The sequence below is a fragment of the Barbus barbus genome (assembly GCF_936440315.1).
Source record: "Barbus barbus genome assembly, chromosome: 5".
NCBI classification, from domain to species: domain Eukaryota; kingdom Metazoa; phylum Chordata; class Actinopteri; order Cypriniformes; family Cyprinidae; genus Barbus; species Barbus barbus.
The window spans coordinates 11267454-11287042 of NC_136733.1; the positions used below are offsets into that span (position 1 = coordinate 11267454).

At 40.7% G+C, this 19589-nt stretch overlaps 1 protein-coding gene across 1 annotated transcript in view; it reads left to right on the forward strand.

Annotated features, from left to right (window-relative positions):
• LOC306870222 (serine/threonine-protein kinase PAK 3-like) overlaps positions 1-19589 on the forward strand; it is a 252637-nt gene that overhangs the window by 56193 nt on the left and 176855 nt on the right. Inside the window, exon 4 of the mRNA XM_079417359.1 lies at positions 12368-12521. Within this exon, the coding sequence (XP_079273485.1) occupies positions 12368-12521 (154 nt within the window). The remainder of the gene's footprint in view (positions 1-12367; positions 12522-19589) is intronic.

The following is a 19589-nucleotide window of genomic DNA, read 5'->3' on the forward strand; positions in this document are numbered from 1 at the left end:
CATGTAATTCTTATTAAGTGAGGGTCATTTCTTACCCAAGCAAAGTCCCTGAGAACCTGACACATTGCACTTCTGGAGACTCCAGGAAGGTTGCAGCTCTGGAAAATGGTGGCGCTGGAGACTAAATGGTTCCTGATAGTTTCTCACCTAATTCTTCACTTTAATTCTTAATTCTTTTGCAGTTAACATGTGTCTTTCCTTCTCCACCAGTTTTTTCTGACTCTGCTGACCCAATGAGCATTTCGCAAATTCTATTATTGCATTAGCACTGCATCCTTCTCATGGGCATTTAATAATTTTTTACTTTTAGTCTGAGTTAAATCTCTTTTTTTGGCTCATTACTGTATATCTGTAAAACAAAACTTGCCTAATAATTCGGCACACAGTGTACATATATTGATACAATTGTTCAACATTCAAAACAATGCAGGGGTATAATAACAATATATTGTGTCACAAAATATTGTAATACTAAAATTCAAATGTATAATGGATAGCAACAAAATTGTGTACCAAAAATTAAAGCTTAGACAATTTAATTTAGTATCAGATATAGTAATATCACCCAAGAGGTCATTAATTATTAATAAAAAAAATGAAAACAAATCACATTATTTAGTACAATATCTAAAACGTTTTGTAAATGATGTAGCACTGTGCAATAATTTGTCTAAAATAATTAAGTATTTTTTAGCTTTATGAATATTTCTTTATGAAAATTATGAATATTTCTCTTCTGGTGTCACTCTTGTCCTGTGAATTGGGACGAAGGATCAAGATCATGCTTATGTAATACAAAATTCAGCATTTTAATAAACAATGGTTTAATAAACAGCTTGCTACAAAACAGGGGACGTCCCCCGGACGTCACAAACGTCCGTTTATGTCCGGAGTACATCCGTTTTGTACGTCCGGATTTGGTCCGCATTGTAACGTTTGCTGGCGGACATTCTGAGGACGTCCACTAATGTCCGTGTTCTGTCGCTTTGTAACGTTCGGAGACATTCCTCCGAGCCAGTTTGCGAACATCCCTATTTCATCCCTCATCTGCAATTTCTATAACAACACTTGAATCGCCTATGTGTGGACTTTTATCATCAGACCTGCCACCCATCTCGGACACAGAAAAAAATAATTTAACAGTGATAAACCCCTGCATTGTTTTGAATGTTGAACAATTGTATCAATATATGTATATTCTATATCCTGCGATCCAACAGAGGATAAGAGGAACGGATGGATCAGTTTTTATAAGGAAAGACTGCCTAGTTAAATGTTTAGCCATGTCACTACTGATTTTTGAAATAATCAATCATGTAAACAACTTTACAGCACTTGTTGTGAATTTCACTGACACTGTAGTAGGGTCGCTTTGTGAAAACATCTAAATGGTTAATTATAGAGACAGTAAGACAGAAACTCACCTGTTCCCCACTCACATTGGTCTGAAAAGGTAAAGAGGTGTTTCAGGTCTCCGGAGACTAGCGTAAATTGACCGACACGCCATCTGCTGTTTTTGGAAAAGAAAGTTGCTCAATAGCACGTGTGAGAAAATCTGCCCGCACGCCTGTGAGAAAATCAAGCCAAGTTTCTTCATAAAACAGCCAAATGAGTCACACAGTTGTAACACACAATAAATATTTGTCCATACCTCTGCATTTTCTCTCAAATAGAGTTTTGTATTTGCAAATCATTTTGCGTTTGTTTGAAAGTCGAGTTTTTCTTTGCAAAGCAGATTGTGTTTATTTGCAAAACACTGGATTTGTTTGATGAATATTGGCACATAAATCGCTCCATATACGGACACACATTTGCACTTTGTTGTTCAGCGAGCGAGTGAAGAAAACGCTGGCATTTAAGCGATGACTCATCTGAACACCTCTGATTGGTCATTGCATTCTCAACAGAATTGTGTGTGATTGGTTATAACGCGCATTGCTGTAAATACGCGTCTGTCTCTGGCTCAGCACCAGCCAGCGAAAGCAGATTTAAATTTAGCAGCTGATGATATGACGCGCTGAACGATCTAATGCAGCCGTTCTCAATTCCAGTCCTCGCCCTTTAGACGTTTGTTCTGTTTGAACGTAAGTGCCCTGCGAACATCACAGGATATTCCGCCACGATTCTAGTTCGAAGCAAACGTATGTTTTACATTCAAAGTGCATTGAAGTGTGCGAGAAGTGAATTTAAATTGATATACAGAGGTATATGATATAACACTCGTCCAATACAATACTGTTTGTATTAAATATAGAAAATATTAATCGGCTATTTTTTCTCTTTTGGCAGCTGCATTCAAAATCCACTTGGCTCAAAAATCTGAGGGGGCATGTTCCTCCTCACTTTGAATGGGCATGACGCCTCTGTCACTCATGTTCCCTTTCCTCTGCACACACAATCTGCATGGCCAGGGCCTGTATTTATCAAGCTTCTCAAAGTGCCATTTTAGTCTCAATTGCTGAGAATTCATGAAATTTACTCCTACTTAAGTATAAAAGCAAGTTATCAAATTTCTTAAAGCTAAGAATCACTCTTACTCCCCCAGTTGTTTAAGACAGCTCGAGAGGTCTCTCAAGTGGTTGAGTCGGCAGTAGGGGCTTGTGATGGCACTGAGGAGACAGAGACGTGCGCAAATCTTTCACGAGAGGAAGAATGTTATTGAAATGTTTGACGACGAGCAGTTAATCAAATAGTTACATTTCCTCAGTTATTCAAAACGAGCAAAGAACATTTTCATTACCAAAGAACATCATAACTGACTTCATTCTAGTGAGAGTATTATATGATCTTTAAAAAAACACTCCTGTTATAATCAGTGAAACTATCTACACTGTATGATGAAAATATCTCTTACCCCTTATTTACTAGGGGTGGGAATCTTTAGTCACCTCATGATTCGATCCGATTCCGAGAGTCATGATCCGATTCCAGAACGATTCTTGATCTACAGGGTGGGCCATTTATATGGATACACCGTAATAACATGGGAATGGTTGGTGATATTAAAGTCCTGTTTGTGGCACATTAGTATATGTGAGGGGGCAAACTCCTCAAGATGGGTGGTGACCATGGTGGCCATTTAGAAGTCAGCCATCTTGGATACAACTTTTGTTTTTTCAATAGGAAGAGGGGCATGTGACACATCAAACTTATTGGTAATGTCACAAGAAAAACAATGGTGTGCTTGGTTTCAACGTAACTTTATTCGTTCATGAGTTATTTACAAGTTTCGGACCACTTATAAAATGTGTTCAATGTGCTGCCCATTGTGTTGGATTGTCAATGCAACCCTTTTCTCCCACTCTTCACACACTGATATCAACACCGCAGGAGAAATGCCAGCGCAGGCATCCAGTATCCGTAGTTTCAGGTGCTGCACATCTCGTATCTTCACACCATAGACAATTGCCTTCAGATGACCCCAAAGATAAAAGTCTAAGGGGGTCAGATCGGGAGATCTTGGGGGCCATTCAACTGGCCCACGACGACCAATCCACTTTCCAGGAAACTGTTCATCTAGGAATGCTCGGACCTGGCACCCATAATGTGGTGGTGCACCATCTTGCTGGAAAAACTCAGGGAACGTGCCAGCTTCAGTGCATAAAGAGGGAAACACATCATCATGTAGCAATTTCAAATATCCAGTGGCCTTGAGGTTTCCATTGATGGTGCACCACCACATTATGGGTGCCGGGTCCGAGCATTCCTAGATGAACAGTTTCCTGGAAAGTGGATTGGTCGTCGTGGGCCAGTTGAATGGCCCCCAAGGTCTCCCGATCTGACCCCCTTAGAAGAGTGGGAGAAGAGGGTTGCATTGACAATCCAACACAATAGGCAGCACATTGAACACATTTGGTCAGAAACTTGTAAATAACTCATGAACGAATAAAGTTACGTTGAAACCAAGCACACCATTGTTTTTCTTGTGACATTACCAATAAGTTTGATGTGTCACATGGCCCGCTTCCTATTGAAAAAACAAAAGTTGTATCCAAGATGGCCGACTTCTAAATGGCCACCATGGTCACCACCCATCTTGAGGAGTTTGCCCCCTCACATATACTAATGTGCCACAAACAGGACTTTAATATCACCAACCATTCCCATGTTATTACGGTGTATCCATATAAATGGCCCACCCTGTACTTTTTTCCCCCTTATTAACCTGTTAGCCTGCACCAGAGCGACCTCGCACTGAACGCTCTTTGTTTGCATGTGTCATTGTTTTCTAATAGAATAAATGAAACGGGACAAAGTTAATCTTGTCAAACTCTATATCATTCTGAGGGTCTAAGCCTCAAGCATCGACGACAGATCGCTGTTTTTCGATGGAAAGCTTATAAGGAATGAGTGGCACAAATTTGCTACATTTGTGTAAGCAGTACACATCCAAACACGCAGAGTAAAAAAGCCGTACGTACCTTTATCATTGTAATAACGAGCCACAAACGCGTCCACTGCTGAAATCCCAGTTTAGTTAGAGAGGTAAGGGTCCACAGAAAAACATCCCAGCGAGCACTTTTAGTCCAGCGAAACAATAACGTTGTAATAAGGATGAATATTCCTTTGTTTACGTTTCATTTCTTCAGAGAGTTATTGTTCGCGTCCGTTATGGAATAAATTACGCTCAAAAACAGCGTCTTGGTGGTAAAAAAACAAAACGATTTTGTAGAATACGGTCTTACAAACATAATGAGACCGTCTACGGAAAAAAAAGTCTCAGAAAAGCGGAATATAGATTATTTGAATTTGGCGCTCCCTCCTGCCGGCAGTGACGCTTCTGTGACGCACGCTGTCATCTGAGCGGGGCATAACTTAGCGATCTGCTTTATCCATAAAAAACTGTTTTTTTTTTCTTCTACATTTTTTATATGTGTGTGTGTGTATTGTGTGGGGAATGTGGCCGTGTCTGCATGATTATAATCTGTATGGACGCACATCAGCGTGTTTATTAGCGACTCTATGACGGCTATCATTGTGATTCATTGATCAGCTATTATTGATTATATGGCCCATCTGTTTGATTATAATCTGAATGGAAGCACATCAGCGTGTGTTTACTGACTCTATGACCATGTCTGGCAATATCACTTCACGTCTGGCAGTGATATTTATCATTGTAATAACGAATAACGAAGAATACTTCAGTATACATACTATATACAAAGCATTTTTTTCTATTTTTTTTCCTTTTTTATTACTCAAATAATTATTTTTGTATTTTTTAGTGCTCAAATAAATCTGTCTATTATTTTATAATTGAAAAACTATGCAGGAACATGTATAATGACTAAAATAGCTTGTATAATTCTGCAATCCATTTGGTGGTTATTTTTCCTCAAACAGGGGGGTGGGGGGCACTATAAATAGTTTCAGAAAAAATATTGCAGGAATCTCATTTTTCATGGTATCTTCTTCAAATTTGAAATATGAACTGATGAGACACATGGCTTTCGATCCATTACTTTTCTGGATTGCTCCAGGACTTATTTCATGTATTTGTATATGAAATAAAAAAACATTCAGTGTGGAAAAATATTTTTCAAGGCACGTCAGTGTCTATAACTTTTTATCTTTTTGAGCATTATCAACTCTGGATGATAGATAGTAAAGCCCAGAGTCTCTTCTTTCCAAAGATACCTAATTTGTTTGTGTAAGCACACTTTGTCACAAACTGTTACCATTTTAATTCAGGTAGGTTATTTTCACCTGCGAGGCCCTAAATGGGGTTGAAGGTTAAAGTGTTAATTAATTAGTTTACCGATTTCAGAATTTTAAAATCCTTACATTTGCATATCCTTACATAAGTAAGTACTTTTTAAAATAATTACAAATAAAAAAATTATTAAAACAGTTGCATGTTAAGAATTTTAAACTAATAGCCTATAACTTCAAAACATACTAGCAAATAGCAAATAATAAAGAGGAGCATGGAAACATTTAACAAAAAACAAACAAAGAGTGCTTTCAGTATTTAAGATTATCTGAACGTTTTCCATTTTGAGAACTGTGAGTGATTTTTCTTCATCTTTCCCTGTTAAAAAAAAACTGTTTTCAGTTTGTGACTCCAAAACAGAGCCATCAATGTTTAAAATGAGTGAGCCAGCTTTACAGAGCTGATGGGAGGAGCCAATGAGCAAGACTTCAGTCTTATCATTATTAAGACATAAGAAGTTTTCGGACATTCATATTTTTTTCTCAGAAATACGGTGTGTTAGAAGAGGAACATCCAAATTTTGACCATGCCTAGAATGAATATAAATCTGAGTGTCGTCTGCATAAAAATGATAATTAAGCCCAAGTGATCTTAAAAGCGGTCCGAGTGGAAATATGTAAATGCTAAAAAGGAGCCTAAAATTGAACCTTGAGGAACACCTGTAGGGACAGAGCCCATCTCAGACCATGAACCACTCATACAAAGAAACTGTTGACGATCAGTGAGGTAAGCTCTAAACCAGGTTAAACCAGTCTCAGAAACACCAAAGACAGTTTCCAGACAATTGAGTAAAAAGTTGATTAACAGTATCAAAAATGGGTTCAGTGTCTGGTTCTGGAGCAGAAGCACACTCTGGCTGGTGAACGTAATAGGAAGAATGCTGGCTCTGCATCTCATCCTTTTATTGCTATACACAATTAACCACCTGGACAGATAGTTGGATGAATTTATCTTGTCCGATGTCACTGTAAGTGGCAAGATGCAACCGCAATCCAGGATACAATGCTTGTCAATAGGTTGTGAGAAGCGAGCGCTCGTTCCAGCCACTGGCAGCTGCAAGGGTTCGAAACTCTAGAGCATAATTAGTGATTAACATATTTCCTTGATTAAGATGATACAACTAATTACTTACTGAAGAATCGCCACCTAGATGGCCGAAAACCGCTCAGAAATGACTCAAAAAATCCACTGAGGGACTGAGTGAGAGGCCCTGCTTGATCCCAGATAGTTTGAGTGCACTGGAGAGCTCGCCCGGTTAGCAAGGAGAAAAAGGAGGAGAAGTAGAGATGGAGGAGTGTGATGTGGAAGTGGAGAACCTCTGGTGATTTGCTAGTCTGGTCTTCTGTAACGGACAGACTCAGATGGATGATGGTATCACAGTTTATTAAAACAAGGTAGAATTTAACAGAATATCAGGCATGAAGAGTCAATGGTCTCCCTGTTCTAGCCGGCAATGGAGAGAGTGATGGAGTGATTGGAGAGCGCACACCTCGGGGAGACAGGTGAGTATCCAATTGAGTAAAGAATCCACAGCTGGAGAGATCCAACGAGGAGCACGGAACACACAGATAACAAGGAGGGAACACAGGAGACACGGAAAAAAAGCACAATGTGAAACCAGATGATGACTGAATGTGAGGTGTGTGCTTATGTGTGGTATGTGATTGCAGATGTGGTGAGAGAGCCTGGGGTAACATTATTTTGATGGTCCCTTTTGAGCATTCTGTTGACAATAAGTAACTTTGCACCTACATGTCAACTTATTCTAACCCTAACCCTACCAATCTACTAATACTCTACTAACACTCTAATGAGAGTTAGTAGATATGTACGTGCAATGTTACAGTCAACAGAATGTGTTAAAGGGAGAATCAAAATAATGTGAAACCGAGCCTGGCACTTCCGTTACAATGCTTATGCGAATATCATAAAATAACATTAGGATGTGAGTATATCTTCTTCTTCTTCTTCTTCTTCTTTATTTTATTTATATAGCACTATAAAAATGCAACTAAGTTGCCCAAAGTGCTTTACACAATAAACAATCATACCTCAATATAAATGAAAATACAACCATTAAAACTAATTCATTCATTCAAAAAAAAAAAACCTTATTTAAATTTTAATTTAAATTTTTTTTTATTATCCGCAAATTTTATTTAACCTTTTATAAATTTAACATTAAAAAAAATCTAAAAATTCAAAAATCGAGTGTTTGATAATGTCTAAATATATGTTAAATCGTGTTACTCTGTGTGTCCTTTTATCTTACACCTTTAACCCTATGATTATCCAGGTAGGGTAAGGATAGTCAAATCTAGCCTAAACCATAAAGCACTCACCCAAATGTCAGTGCCTAAGTTAAACCTGAGAAATAACTATATGGCCCGGTTTCACGAATACTGAACCAGGTCTAGGCCGTAGTAAAATTAAGATATTTAAGCAACTTTTACAAAAATGCCTTAGAAGAAAACATTAAGGTGTACATCTTGACACAGGACAATGACACTGACATGTCAGAGAAAGATATTTTCAGTTGAGACAGCTCAAACATGCATTTTAGTCTGGGAAACCGGGGGTATAAGTGATAGAACAAGCCAATGAGTGATCCTTTGCTGCCATCTAGTGGTTGTATTTGCACTTCCAGGGAATACAGCACAAACATGTACTGTTCCCCTTCAGGAACTCGACCTGCGTCCGATGACGCTTAGGGAACGCCTTTAGCGTGACTGCATCTGAATCATCTGTACAATCAGTCCAATGGAAGGGCGAGGCGTCACGGGCGGGTGACGTCACGACCAGGAAGCTATAAAGGCACGAGCGGCAGAGCCGGCTTCAGCTTTCTGTCATTCAGCAAGCGTTCTGTGTGTCTGTCAGTTCATATTTGTTCTGTGAGTCTATTTAGTGTTGTTTTGTCATTTATCCTCTCCCAAAAAACACTATGTCAAAGGCCACACACAAATAAAAGCATAAGGGCGATCACGGATCACGTTTTAAGCCGTGCGTGGTCTGCCTGGGAGCGAGGCATGCGGAGTCGGCTCTTGAGGGAACTTGATGAAGGCGATGAGTTCAAGTTAGATGACATCTCGGAACTCAGGAGGACCGCTGATCTAGCTCTCCGCGCCACCAAGGAGACCGCCCGTGCCATTGGGCGCTCCATGGCAGCTATGGGGGCAGCGGAGAGGCATCTATGGCTGACCCTTTCAGACATGAGAGATAAAGATCGGGTCTGCCTCATGGACGCCCGATTGCGCCTTCTGGCCTGTTCGGCGACGCTGTCGATGCAGTCGTCGACAGGTACCAGGAAGCACGTAAACAAGCGGCGGCGTTCCAGCGGTTCCTCCCTCGCCGTTCTTGAACTCTGGTGGCTGCTGGGCGGGAGCAGCCTCCTCCGCATACCAGCTCCTCACACCGGGACACTCAAAAATAGAGCGTCGCCTCTCGTGCGCCCCCGCAGCTCTGCGCCAGGGACCTCTAAGCCGAAGACAGACCTGCGGGCTGTCATTCAGTCTAGGAGGTCCTCGGCAAAGAAGTCCTGATGTCTGTGGTCCAGGACTTCTGAGGGCGACCCCTACTGGGGTGGAGCGGTGCACACCGCATCACATGGTGCCCGTCTCGCCTCAGTGCCCTCAGGGGATCGGTCTGCCAACCCTGCCAGGGTTCCAGGGCGCAGCCGTCCCCGGCGAGCATTATTTTCAGGTTTTTCCGCCCGGAGACGTAGTGGAGCTGAAAAACTTGCCACCTCTTCGGAGGTCTCTGCAGTGGTTGGACCGGTCTCTCCCTGCCGGTGCGCCGCGTCAGGGCACCGATCTAGCCGCACCCGTTAAACCAGAGGTCAGTCTCGAGAGACTGATTACCTTAGTAGATTACTTGGCAGCGTGGATGCTACTGCCAAATGTATCTTGTTGGGTCCTGCACACGGTAGAGAGAGGCTATCGTATTCAATTCGGCGCTCCGCCGCCGTTGTTCAACGGGGTCATTCCGACTTTGGTCGGCCCCGAGCAGGCTCTGGTGATGGAACAAGAAGTCAATGCTTTGCTGAGGAAGGAGGCCATCGAGGTGGTCCCTCCTCACGAAGCACAGTCCGGATTTTACAGCCGGTACTTCATAGTTCTAAAGAAGGATGGAGGGTTGCGTCCCATTTTAGATCTGCATCATTTGAACCGCTCAGCCATGCGACTGAAGTTCAGGATGCTCACAGTCAAACAGGTCGTGTCTCAGGTCAGGTCCGAGGACTGGTTTGTCACGATAGATCTAAAGGACGCTTATTTCCATATCTCCATCCTTCCCAGTCACAGGAAGTTCCTGAGGTTTGTTTTCGGGGGCAAAGCTTACCAATATCGAGTTCTTCCCTTTGGCCTAGCACTCTCACCCCGTACTTTCACGAAGTGTGTGGATGCAGCACTGGCCCCGCTGCGGCTTCAGGGCATCCGCATACTGAATTATATCGACGATTGGTTGATCCTAGCTCAATCAGAGCAGACGGCGGCTCGACATCGAGATGTCGTTCTCGCCCACATGAAAGACTTGGGGTTAAGACTAAACGCCAAGAAAAGTGTGCTTTCTCCATTACAGAGGACCACTTATCTGGGTGTGGTGTGGGATTCGACCACGATGCAGGCGCACCTGTCCCCTGCTCGTATCGAGTCGATCCTCACAGCAGTCAGGAGAGTAAAAGAAGGCCAGTCACTCACTGTCAAGCAGTTTCAGAGACTGCTGGGTCTCATGGCAGCTGCGTCCAACGTGATACCTTTTGGCCTGCTGTACATGAGACCCCTACAGTGGTGGCTCAAGACCAGGGGTTTTTCCCTGAGGGAAAATACACTTCGCATGATCAGGGTCTCTCGACGATGTGTGCGAGCCCTAGACATGTGGAGGAAACCTTGGTTCTTGAATCAGGGCCCGGTGCTGGGAGCTCCGTGTCGCCAGTTATCGTTAGCGACGGACGCGTCTCTCACCGGTTGGGGTGCGGTCATGAGTGGCCACCCTGCCCGCGGTCTGTGGAGTGGCCGCCATCTGACATGACATATCAATTGGCTGGAGATGCTGGCCGTGACCCAGACCTGAGAGATCACCACGTGTTGGTGCTCAGCGACAACACATCTGTGGTCTCGTATATAAACCACCAAGGAGGTCTGCGGTCGCGACCCTTGTACAAGTTGGTGCACCAGATCCTTGTGTGGTCCCAGGGCAAACTCCTCTCATTAAGAGCAGTGCACATTCCAGGGCATCTCAATGTGGGAGCAGACGTTCTGTCGAGACAGGGGCCGAGGCCCGGGGAATGGATGCTATTTTTTTATAATTATTGATCTAGAAAGCCCAAAGAATATTACTGCAGTAGTTTGATCGAGATTGAGTGAACAACTTAGGACTAGTTCACAAAAATAGGTTTATAACATATTTGTCAATAATTAATGAACAATTTGATTGACAGCAATAGTTCTTGAGGCAAAGTTGTGCATTATGAGGAGGTCTATCAAATAATATGCATATTGTGTGGATGTGTGAAACACCACGTGATTACAGAGCCCAAAAAAACTTGTTAGCGCCAACTAGTGGCCGATTTCTTTCAAAATTCTTACAGACCTTTAGGGCCATGAGTCAAACATGCCCACCGAGTTTTGTTCCGATCGACTTCTGTTAACCTTGTTTAATAGGTGCTCAAACTTCATTGGCCGATGGCTGCCATGTTTTTTGATGTACGTGAATGTACTCATAGAAATTTGTGCCACTTTGGACAAAGACACTGCATACCAATTTTCAAGTTGATGGGACCAAGGGTTGCATAGTTATAGCCAATTTTATGTTGGGGGTTTTTTCGTCTTAAAGCACCCCCAAGTGGCAGAGCTGCGCAATTAATTTTTTTATTTGACCAAGGATTGAGGTTGTGTACCGAGTGTACAGAGTTTGGTGATGATATGTAATTTCCGTCAAGAGTTATACTTACTACTTATACTTACTATATATACTAACAATAGCATAGACCGTTTGCACGATCAGTTTTACTGGAGAATAATAATAATAATAATACTACAAAAATCCTTACAATTACAATAGAGTTTCAGCAGTATGTGCTTGAACCCCTAAAAATCAGCTAAGTTACAAGTTCTATAATCAAACTCTAAGCAGCAATACTGGAGATGCTGTTAAGCACCCCTCGTATCAGGTCCTTCACGCTTAATGCAGGCAGCATCTGAAGAGTGGTTTACTCCTCAGACCTTTTATACTACTTTTTGGGTAATTCCAATTACACAATTACACATTGCTTAACCTCATAACAAATTGAAGCTGCATTGAAAATGATTCAAATGTATCAGGCAGATGCTATACATAAAATATTTTAAATAAAATCTTTTTTTTTTTAGTATTCCAATGCATTTCACTTGCTTGCAAGAATGCATCCTGTGTGAATGGCCCATAAGCATGTAGATAACTTAATCCCTGTCTCTGGTTGTGTCATGGTTTTAAAAATACTGTTGCAAACGTTTTTGTCACACTTCGCCATTGATATCACAGTCTGGAGTATGCAAATGTTTTAGATATTGTTGACAGTTTCACAAAGTCTGCTTTAAAGACATGTTAAAAGACATGTATGATGTACTTAATAGTCCATTTTGTCTGTTTCTAATGTACACATGTACACATATACAGGGTATTCCAGAGCAGTGGGCGCGGTTATTGCAAACCTCTAATATTACTAAGCTGGAACAGAAGAAAAACCCTCAGGCTGTAATAGATGTTCTCAAGTTCTACGACTCCAAAGAGACAGTCAACAACCAGAAATACATGAGCTTCACATCAGGAGGTGAGGCACGCACACCCAAACAAATACACATAAATATGTATGCAAGGGTGTAGGTACATGGCGGCCATGGCCACACTGGATTGAAGCCTGACCACCTCTCTGGCCACCCCTGTCATTTGCTATCTTTCCCATGAATTGTAATAGATCATTAAGAAAAATATATGTTTACTTCAGGGAGAATGTACATTACTTTTTATGCTGTGTACCAATATATATGAGAGTCAAAGACCAGACTTCTCATTTTGATGTCTGCATAAAATTACATGTAAAAAATTATTTATATACAGTCGTGGTCAGAATTATTTGCACCCTTGGTAAATATGATCAAAGAAGGCTCTGAAAATAAATCTGCATTATTAATCGTTTTGATCTTTTATTTAAAAAAAATCATAAAAATCTAACCTTTCATTGAACTAAAGAATTTGAAAATGGGGGGAAATCTCATTGACAATTTTTTTTCTCAAATACACATTGGACACAATTATTGGTACCCCTAGAAATTCTTATGAGTAAAATATCTCTGAAGTATATTCCCATTCATATTCACAATTTTGAGTACTCCAGGGTGATTATGAACATGAAATTATCCAGCCATGGCTTCCTGTTTCACAGAAATATAAATATAAATAAAAAACAAAGCCCAAATTGCCTTAATCATCATCACAATGAGAAAAACCGAAAGAATATATTTCTGATGTGCAGCAAAAGATAATTGAGCTTCACAAATTAGTGAAGTGGCTTTAAGAAAAGAGCTAGAGCAGTGAAAATTCTAATTTCCACCATCAGGGCAATAATTAAGAATTTCCAATCAACATAAAATGTTACAAGACTGCTTGGAAGAGGACGTGTGTCTATATCGTCCTAATGCACGGTGACGAGGACAGTTTGATTGGCTAAAGACTCTCCAAGGACCACAGCTGGAGAATTGCATAAAATAATTGAGTCTTGGGGTCAGAAAACCTTTAAAAAAATTGTCAAACAGCACCTACATCACCACATGTTGTTTGGGAGGGTTTCAAGAAAAATCCTAGCTCATCCAAAAACAAACTCCAGCATATTCGGTTATCAGACACGACTGGAACTTCAAATGGGACTGGCTTCTATGGTCAGATGAAACTAAAAAATTAGCTTTATAGCAGCAAACACTCAAGATGGGTTTGGTGAACACAGGGATAAAAGTACCCCATGTGTATAATGAAATATACTGCTGTGCTTTTAATGTTATGGACCTATATTTCTGCTGGAGTTCCTAGACATCTTGTTTAGACACATGGCATCATGGATTCTATCAAATACCAACAGATAAAAAATCAATAAGTAACTGACTCTGTTAGAAATCTTATAATGGGCCATGTTTGGATCTTCCAACCGTACAATAATCCAAACACAAACCTCAAAAACAACACAAAAATGGGTCACTGAGCACAAAACCAAGCTTCTGCTATGGCCATTCCAGTCCTCTGACCTGAACCCTGTAGAAAATGAGTGAGGTGAACTGAAGAGAAGAACCAACATGGAGCTGGGAATCTAAATAGTCTGGAGTGATTCTGGATGAAGGAATGTTCTCTGATCTCTTGTCAGGTGTTCTCTAACCTCATCAGGCATTATAGGATAACATTTTGAGCTGTTAAACTGGCAAATGGAGGCTTCAAAAAGTATTGAATAAAAGGGTGCCATTAATTGTGGCCAATGTGTATTAGAGAAAAAAAAAAACATTTATTTCATAATGATATTTCCCCCCATTTTAAATTCTTATTATCCAATGAAATGTCAGATTTTTGTGATTTTTAAAAAATAAAAGATCAAAAGGATTAACAATGCAGATTCATTTTCACAGCCGACTTTGATCATATTTACCAAGGGTGCCAATAATTCTGACCCCAACTGTATATAAAAAGCATATTAAATGCTAGAAAAGTGAAACAAAAATATTTCAAAAAGCTTAATAAAATGTCAAAATATGGGTGAAATAATGTTTAATTGTCACTCAGCGTGACGGATATATTAATGTTAAAATGCTACAATATTGTTATTCTGACCTATACTTATTACTGACCTGTGAAATATAAATCTAAAAAGGTGATCATAGTTAATTTTATTACACTTTAAATTATGAAACATTTGCTGACAAATAGGTAAAGCCTAGTGATATGAAGGATAGTGGAAAAGATTGGTAAAGATTTAAAATTACATTTATTACAATTAATTTGGGGGCTGCTCTGTGATCCTTAACTAGAGTTTGTTTTTTTTGTTTTTTGTTTTTACATATATTGTTATTACACTATATGGCATTTTAGTGGGTGTCTTCTGTAAACCTTGGTAAAAATGTTATGTTCATTTAAAAAAAAAAAATATACAAACATTCTAATGCACAAAAATGAAAGCTGTATTAAATTTTTCAAATTGCTTTGATGCTTGAAAATGGCTATTATTATAACATCATTGTGTTGAATTACTGACACTAGGGGTCACACTTGAGAGCAGTGGCGGCCGGTCAATAAGGGGTGCAGGAATATATAATCACAAATTAATAACAAAATAAAATGATTTATTCGTACTATTCCACTGTTAGTCATATTATCATTTATTAAAAAATATTTAAAAACTGTATTTCGTTCATATGCGTGTGTGTGTGCGGGGCGCCGGACTAATGGGTGTCTATTAGGTCTGTAAACTTTTGAAAAGCATGTGATTTAAGGCTGAGCTCTAATTGGCTTGTTTCAGATTGTCCTCGGGGTGCAGTGAACCCTCCCACTTTTGATTTTAGCGAATCAATATTGTTTTTATATTTTTGGTCTCATGTTTTTGGACTGATCTCAACGAGTCTCATTCCCACTCATAGACTGTAAGTTCAACGGGGGTTTGCAACTCAAAACATCTCTCTGAAAAGTGCAAGCGGCATGAAAGTAGCCGTAGCCATCTTGACAACGCTATAAGGCTCCAGTTTTTTGGGAAGCTTAGCATTGCTGAACAGTGTAATGATGTGAACAAGACGTGAGACGTGTGGATCCATGTGCAAACTTTTAATTATACAAACAGAGTCCAAAGGGGCAATGCAAAGGGTTAATCCAGGAAACACGGGCAGAAAACAGGAAACGAGACTAAACACAAAACAAACTAAACTTACACTTACGAAACACAGAATGGCTCGGTGAGGCAGCTAACACGTGGAGAGTATTATACGCAGGACCAGACTCAGAGCTAGACATACACACAGACAGGTTAACAGAAAACACAGGACAGGCTCGGTAAGGCAGCTGACACTTGGAGAGTGTTATACGCAGGACCAGACTCAGAGCTAGACATACACACAGAAAGGTTAACAGAAAACACAGGACAAGACACAGGCAGGATAAAACACTGGTAAACAGAAATGGCACAGGCAAGACACAAGAGAGATCAAAACACAGAAGGGTGAACAGCATACGCAGGACAATGGGTCTCATTCACTAAACATGCGTACGCACAAATTTTTGCGTGAAATGTGCGTATGGACGTTTTCACGAATAAATCATGATTCATCAAAAACTTTCGTACTAAAATTTATTCTAAATGTACGAAAAAATTCAAGAACAACTTATACCACACGTACGCAATAATCATGTACGCCCAGGGCCTTATAAGCATGTATAAAGAACCCCACATATAATTAGATATGTTATGTACAGGGTGGGTGAAAAGTGACTAGACGTTAAAATTGATTATAAAGTATAATTAGAGGTCCAATTATATAAATATATATATATATATATATATATATATAAAAAATTAGAGGTCCAAACAACAAATCACCTGATTCTATGCTTATATAAATGGTGATTATTGTTTCTCACCTTGTGTTTGGAGGCATGGCACACTTGGTACTGCTTGAAGACATTGCGGCGCGTGCTCTAAGGAGAGAGCGCGTCTTTAGAGAGCGCACAGCAGGGCCAGCGCCAAGGGGGGCACTCATGGGTCGTGCCTCCCCACTTTCCATCCTCTCCCCTCCTTGCTGAACGCGATCGATTTTGAAAGCGAAAGTACCGATAAAACAGCGCACATAAGAAAGCAATTGAACGCTTTAGCGAGCGTCAGCAACTGCACGCGATCACAGATTGCACGCTCTTCACGAATACACCCCCCCCACACACACACACAACGTGATTTGTGCCCCCCGATGGAGGTGCCCTAGCGCCGGCTCTGGCACACAGATATGTTTGCTGAGAGTGACGAATGGCTGTTCAGTTGCTTTTAAATAACAATTTTTTTCTGTCTTCCACCTCCGACAGCAAAACCTCATGTTCATTATCGTTAAAGTTATTTTTCTTTGTCTTTTGTTTCGATGCCATAATTGTCTTTCTCTAGACTAGTGCCGCTTTGCGGAAAGCCCTTATATGGAGCTGGTTTGGGCGTGTATTATGCTAATCACTAACCTTGTGCACGCGGGCGCTCTTTTAGAAGACTCCAGATTCACTAACAGAAGAACGAGTTTAAGAACAAGCTCATGTGCATACGCACGTGTTGTGAATTAGGCGGAAAGTTTTCGTGAGAAGTTCAAATGTGCGTATAAATACGAAAAACGTACGCACTTATTAGTGAATGAGACCCAGTGCTCGGCAGAGAGGAAGAGGAAGTCCATGGTTTAAGTAGAGTGTGTGATTGTGTGATAGTTCTCAGGTTTGAGCGTGATTAGTGCAATCAGCTGTATATGTGTCGTCAGTGCAATGGATGATGGGAATTGTAGTTCAGTGTGCTGTGTGGTGTGAGAGTCAATATGATGGAGAGGCGACCTCTGGTGGCTATCGGGCGGAAGGCCACGGACCGGATTCGTGACATGATGAAGGCTACAGGATTGGCATTAGAAGGCACAATGAAGAGGTCACAAAAAAATCGACATATCCTGTCTAGAATAATAGACTGTGAAATTTCGTGGTGCATTTGAGCTGGCTTTGCATGGCCATGACGAGAGCGAGAGCTCAGATAATCCTGGGATATTCCTTGGCTTGGTCAATTTTGTTGCTTCTCTTGATGGAGTTTTGAAAGAGCACCTTGAGAATGCCACTGTGTTCAAGAGAACTTCGAAAACCGTGCAGAAGGAGCTGTTGAACTGTATGTTGTCTGTTGTGATGGAGCACATAATCCAAGAAGCACAGAGCAGCTATTTTCTGTCTATCCAGGCAGACGAGACCACCGATATTGCCACACAGTGCCAACTTGTGCTTGTGCTGCGCTAACATTGATGCCAAAAGCAACGTACAGGAGAGGTTTTTTGAGTTTATTCCTCTGCATTCAACTACAGCTGATTCCATTGCTACAGCACTAAAAGAGCGTCTTGCTGTCATCCTTCCAGAGGATCAGAAGAGTAAACTCATCTCCCAAGCGTATGATGGAGCCAGCGTGATGAGGGGTGCCACTGCAGGTGTTCAAAGGAAGATGCAAGATGTGTACCCAAATGCTCATTACATCCACTGTTACGCACATCAACTCAATCTGATAATGCAACAAGCCACTTCTCACATACCTAAAGGGAGCATTTTTTTTCTGACCTTGGAGGATTTGCCAGCTTTTTTTCAAGATCACCCAAGCACACAGATGTTCTTGATAAAGTAGTCACCCATAGACTACCAACATCAAGCCGTGTCAGATGGAACTTCCACAGCCGTGCCATCAATGCAGTGTTTGAGCACAGAGAGGACCTCATCCGCTGTTTTGAAACTATACGAGACTTTGACCCTGTTACCATCAGAGAGGCAGGAGCCTTTGCCATGCTGCTGGAGGATCAGGATTTCACAAATCAGGATCAGACTTTTCCACAACATCATGCCGCATGTGGATCTCCTCTATACCAAACTCCAGAAGAAGGACATCGATTCAGTCCACATTAGGGGAGCATCCAGTAGTTCCAGCAGGACATACAGAAGATCAGGTAGCAGCTGTATTCCTCCTTTTGTATTTGTCATTATTATTATTATTATTATTCATACATTTTCTTACTCCTTTGCAGACATTCTCTCCGTTCCCTGGTTGAGCAAAGCAGTGAAGGTGGTTCTCAACCGAAGAGGCAGCAGGCTCTTAATCCAGAGGTCCATGAACGGATTGCAGCAGAGGTAAATTTTTATTGCAGTCCATGTTACTCTGCAGTATTTCATAGAAAAGCTATCAGAGGAAGCTATCAAAAAGAACATAAATATTAGCAACAATTTAAACAGCATTGATTAATTTACCCTCTATGGGTACTTGTAAATGTCTTCTCATGTCTTTGATGATTTTATGATATTTTAGCTTAAATATTGTAGTAAAGAGTAGATCCTCAAGTTAAAGTCATGTAAAAATTGTTGTTGTTGTTATTATTATTTATATAATTTATTTGATATAGGGTGGCCGTGGGGCCTTAAAAAGTCTTAAATTTAACTTATGTCTGTAGACACCCTGTGATAGCTTTACTATGAGAGGTTTTCTTTGCCATGTATGTGGGATCCCAGGTGAAAAAAAAGGTGCACTTCCATAACATACTTAAAGTGCTCTATTTTCGCACACTAATTTTGTGCTTAATATACTAAAATTATTCTTTAGTACTTCTTAAGATAAGATCATCTAAGTGTACTCAACTGTGCTATTTTGGGAAACCATGAATATGAACTAAAATGCACTTTTAACATACTATCTCTGTATTTAAAAAAAAAAAATTAGTTACCACTTGTAGTACTCAAGTGCTATACTTGCACCTGCAAGTGCACTTTTTTCACCTGAAATCAATGGGAGGAATATATCTTAAAGTTCTATTCTTTACTGAAATATTTAAGAAAAAAAATATTGTAAAGCTGGGGTCGACAATATAATTGGCCCGGTGGCCCGGACGTACTTTTAAAACCTTTTAAAACCGTCAGGGCCACCAGATCGCTCCAACCACTAGCCCGGTGGGGCCAGTAAAAATAATGCCTCGATTAAAAAAAAAGTCTAATTTCACATTAATTACCTGTGGTTCTGTGTTTTGATTTCTGTTAAATCGTCTCGGTAACCACCGCTAGCAGGTTACGTGATCCCGACAGCCTTACAGATGCAGCGGGTTTATGCTCGCTCCCGCGGTTA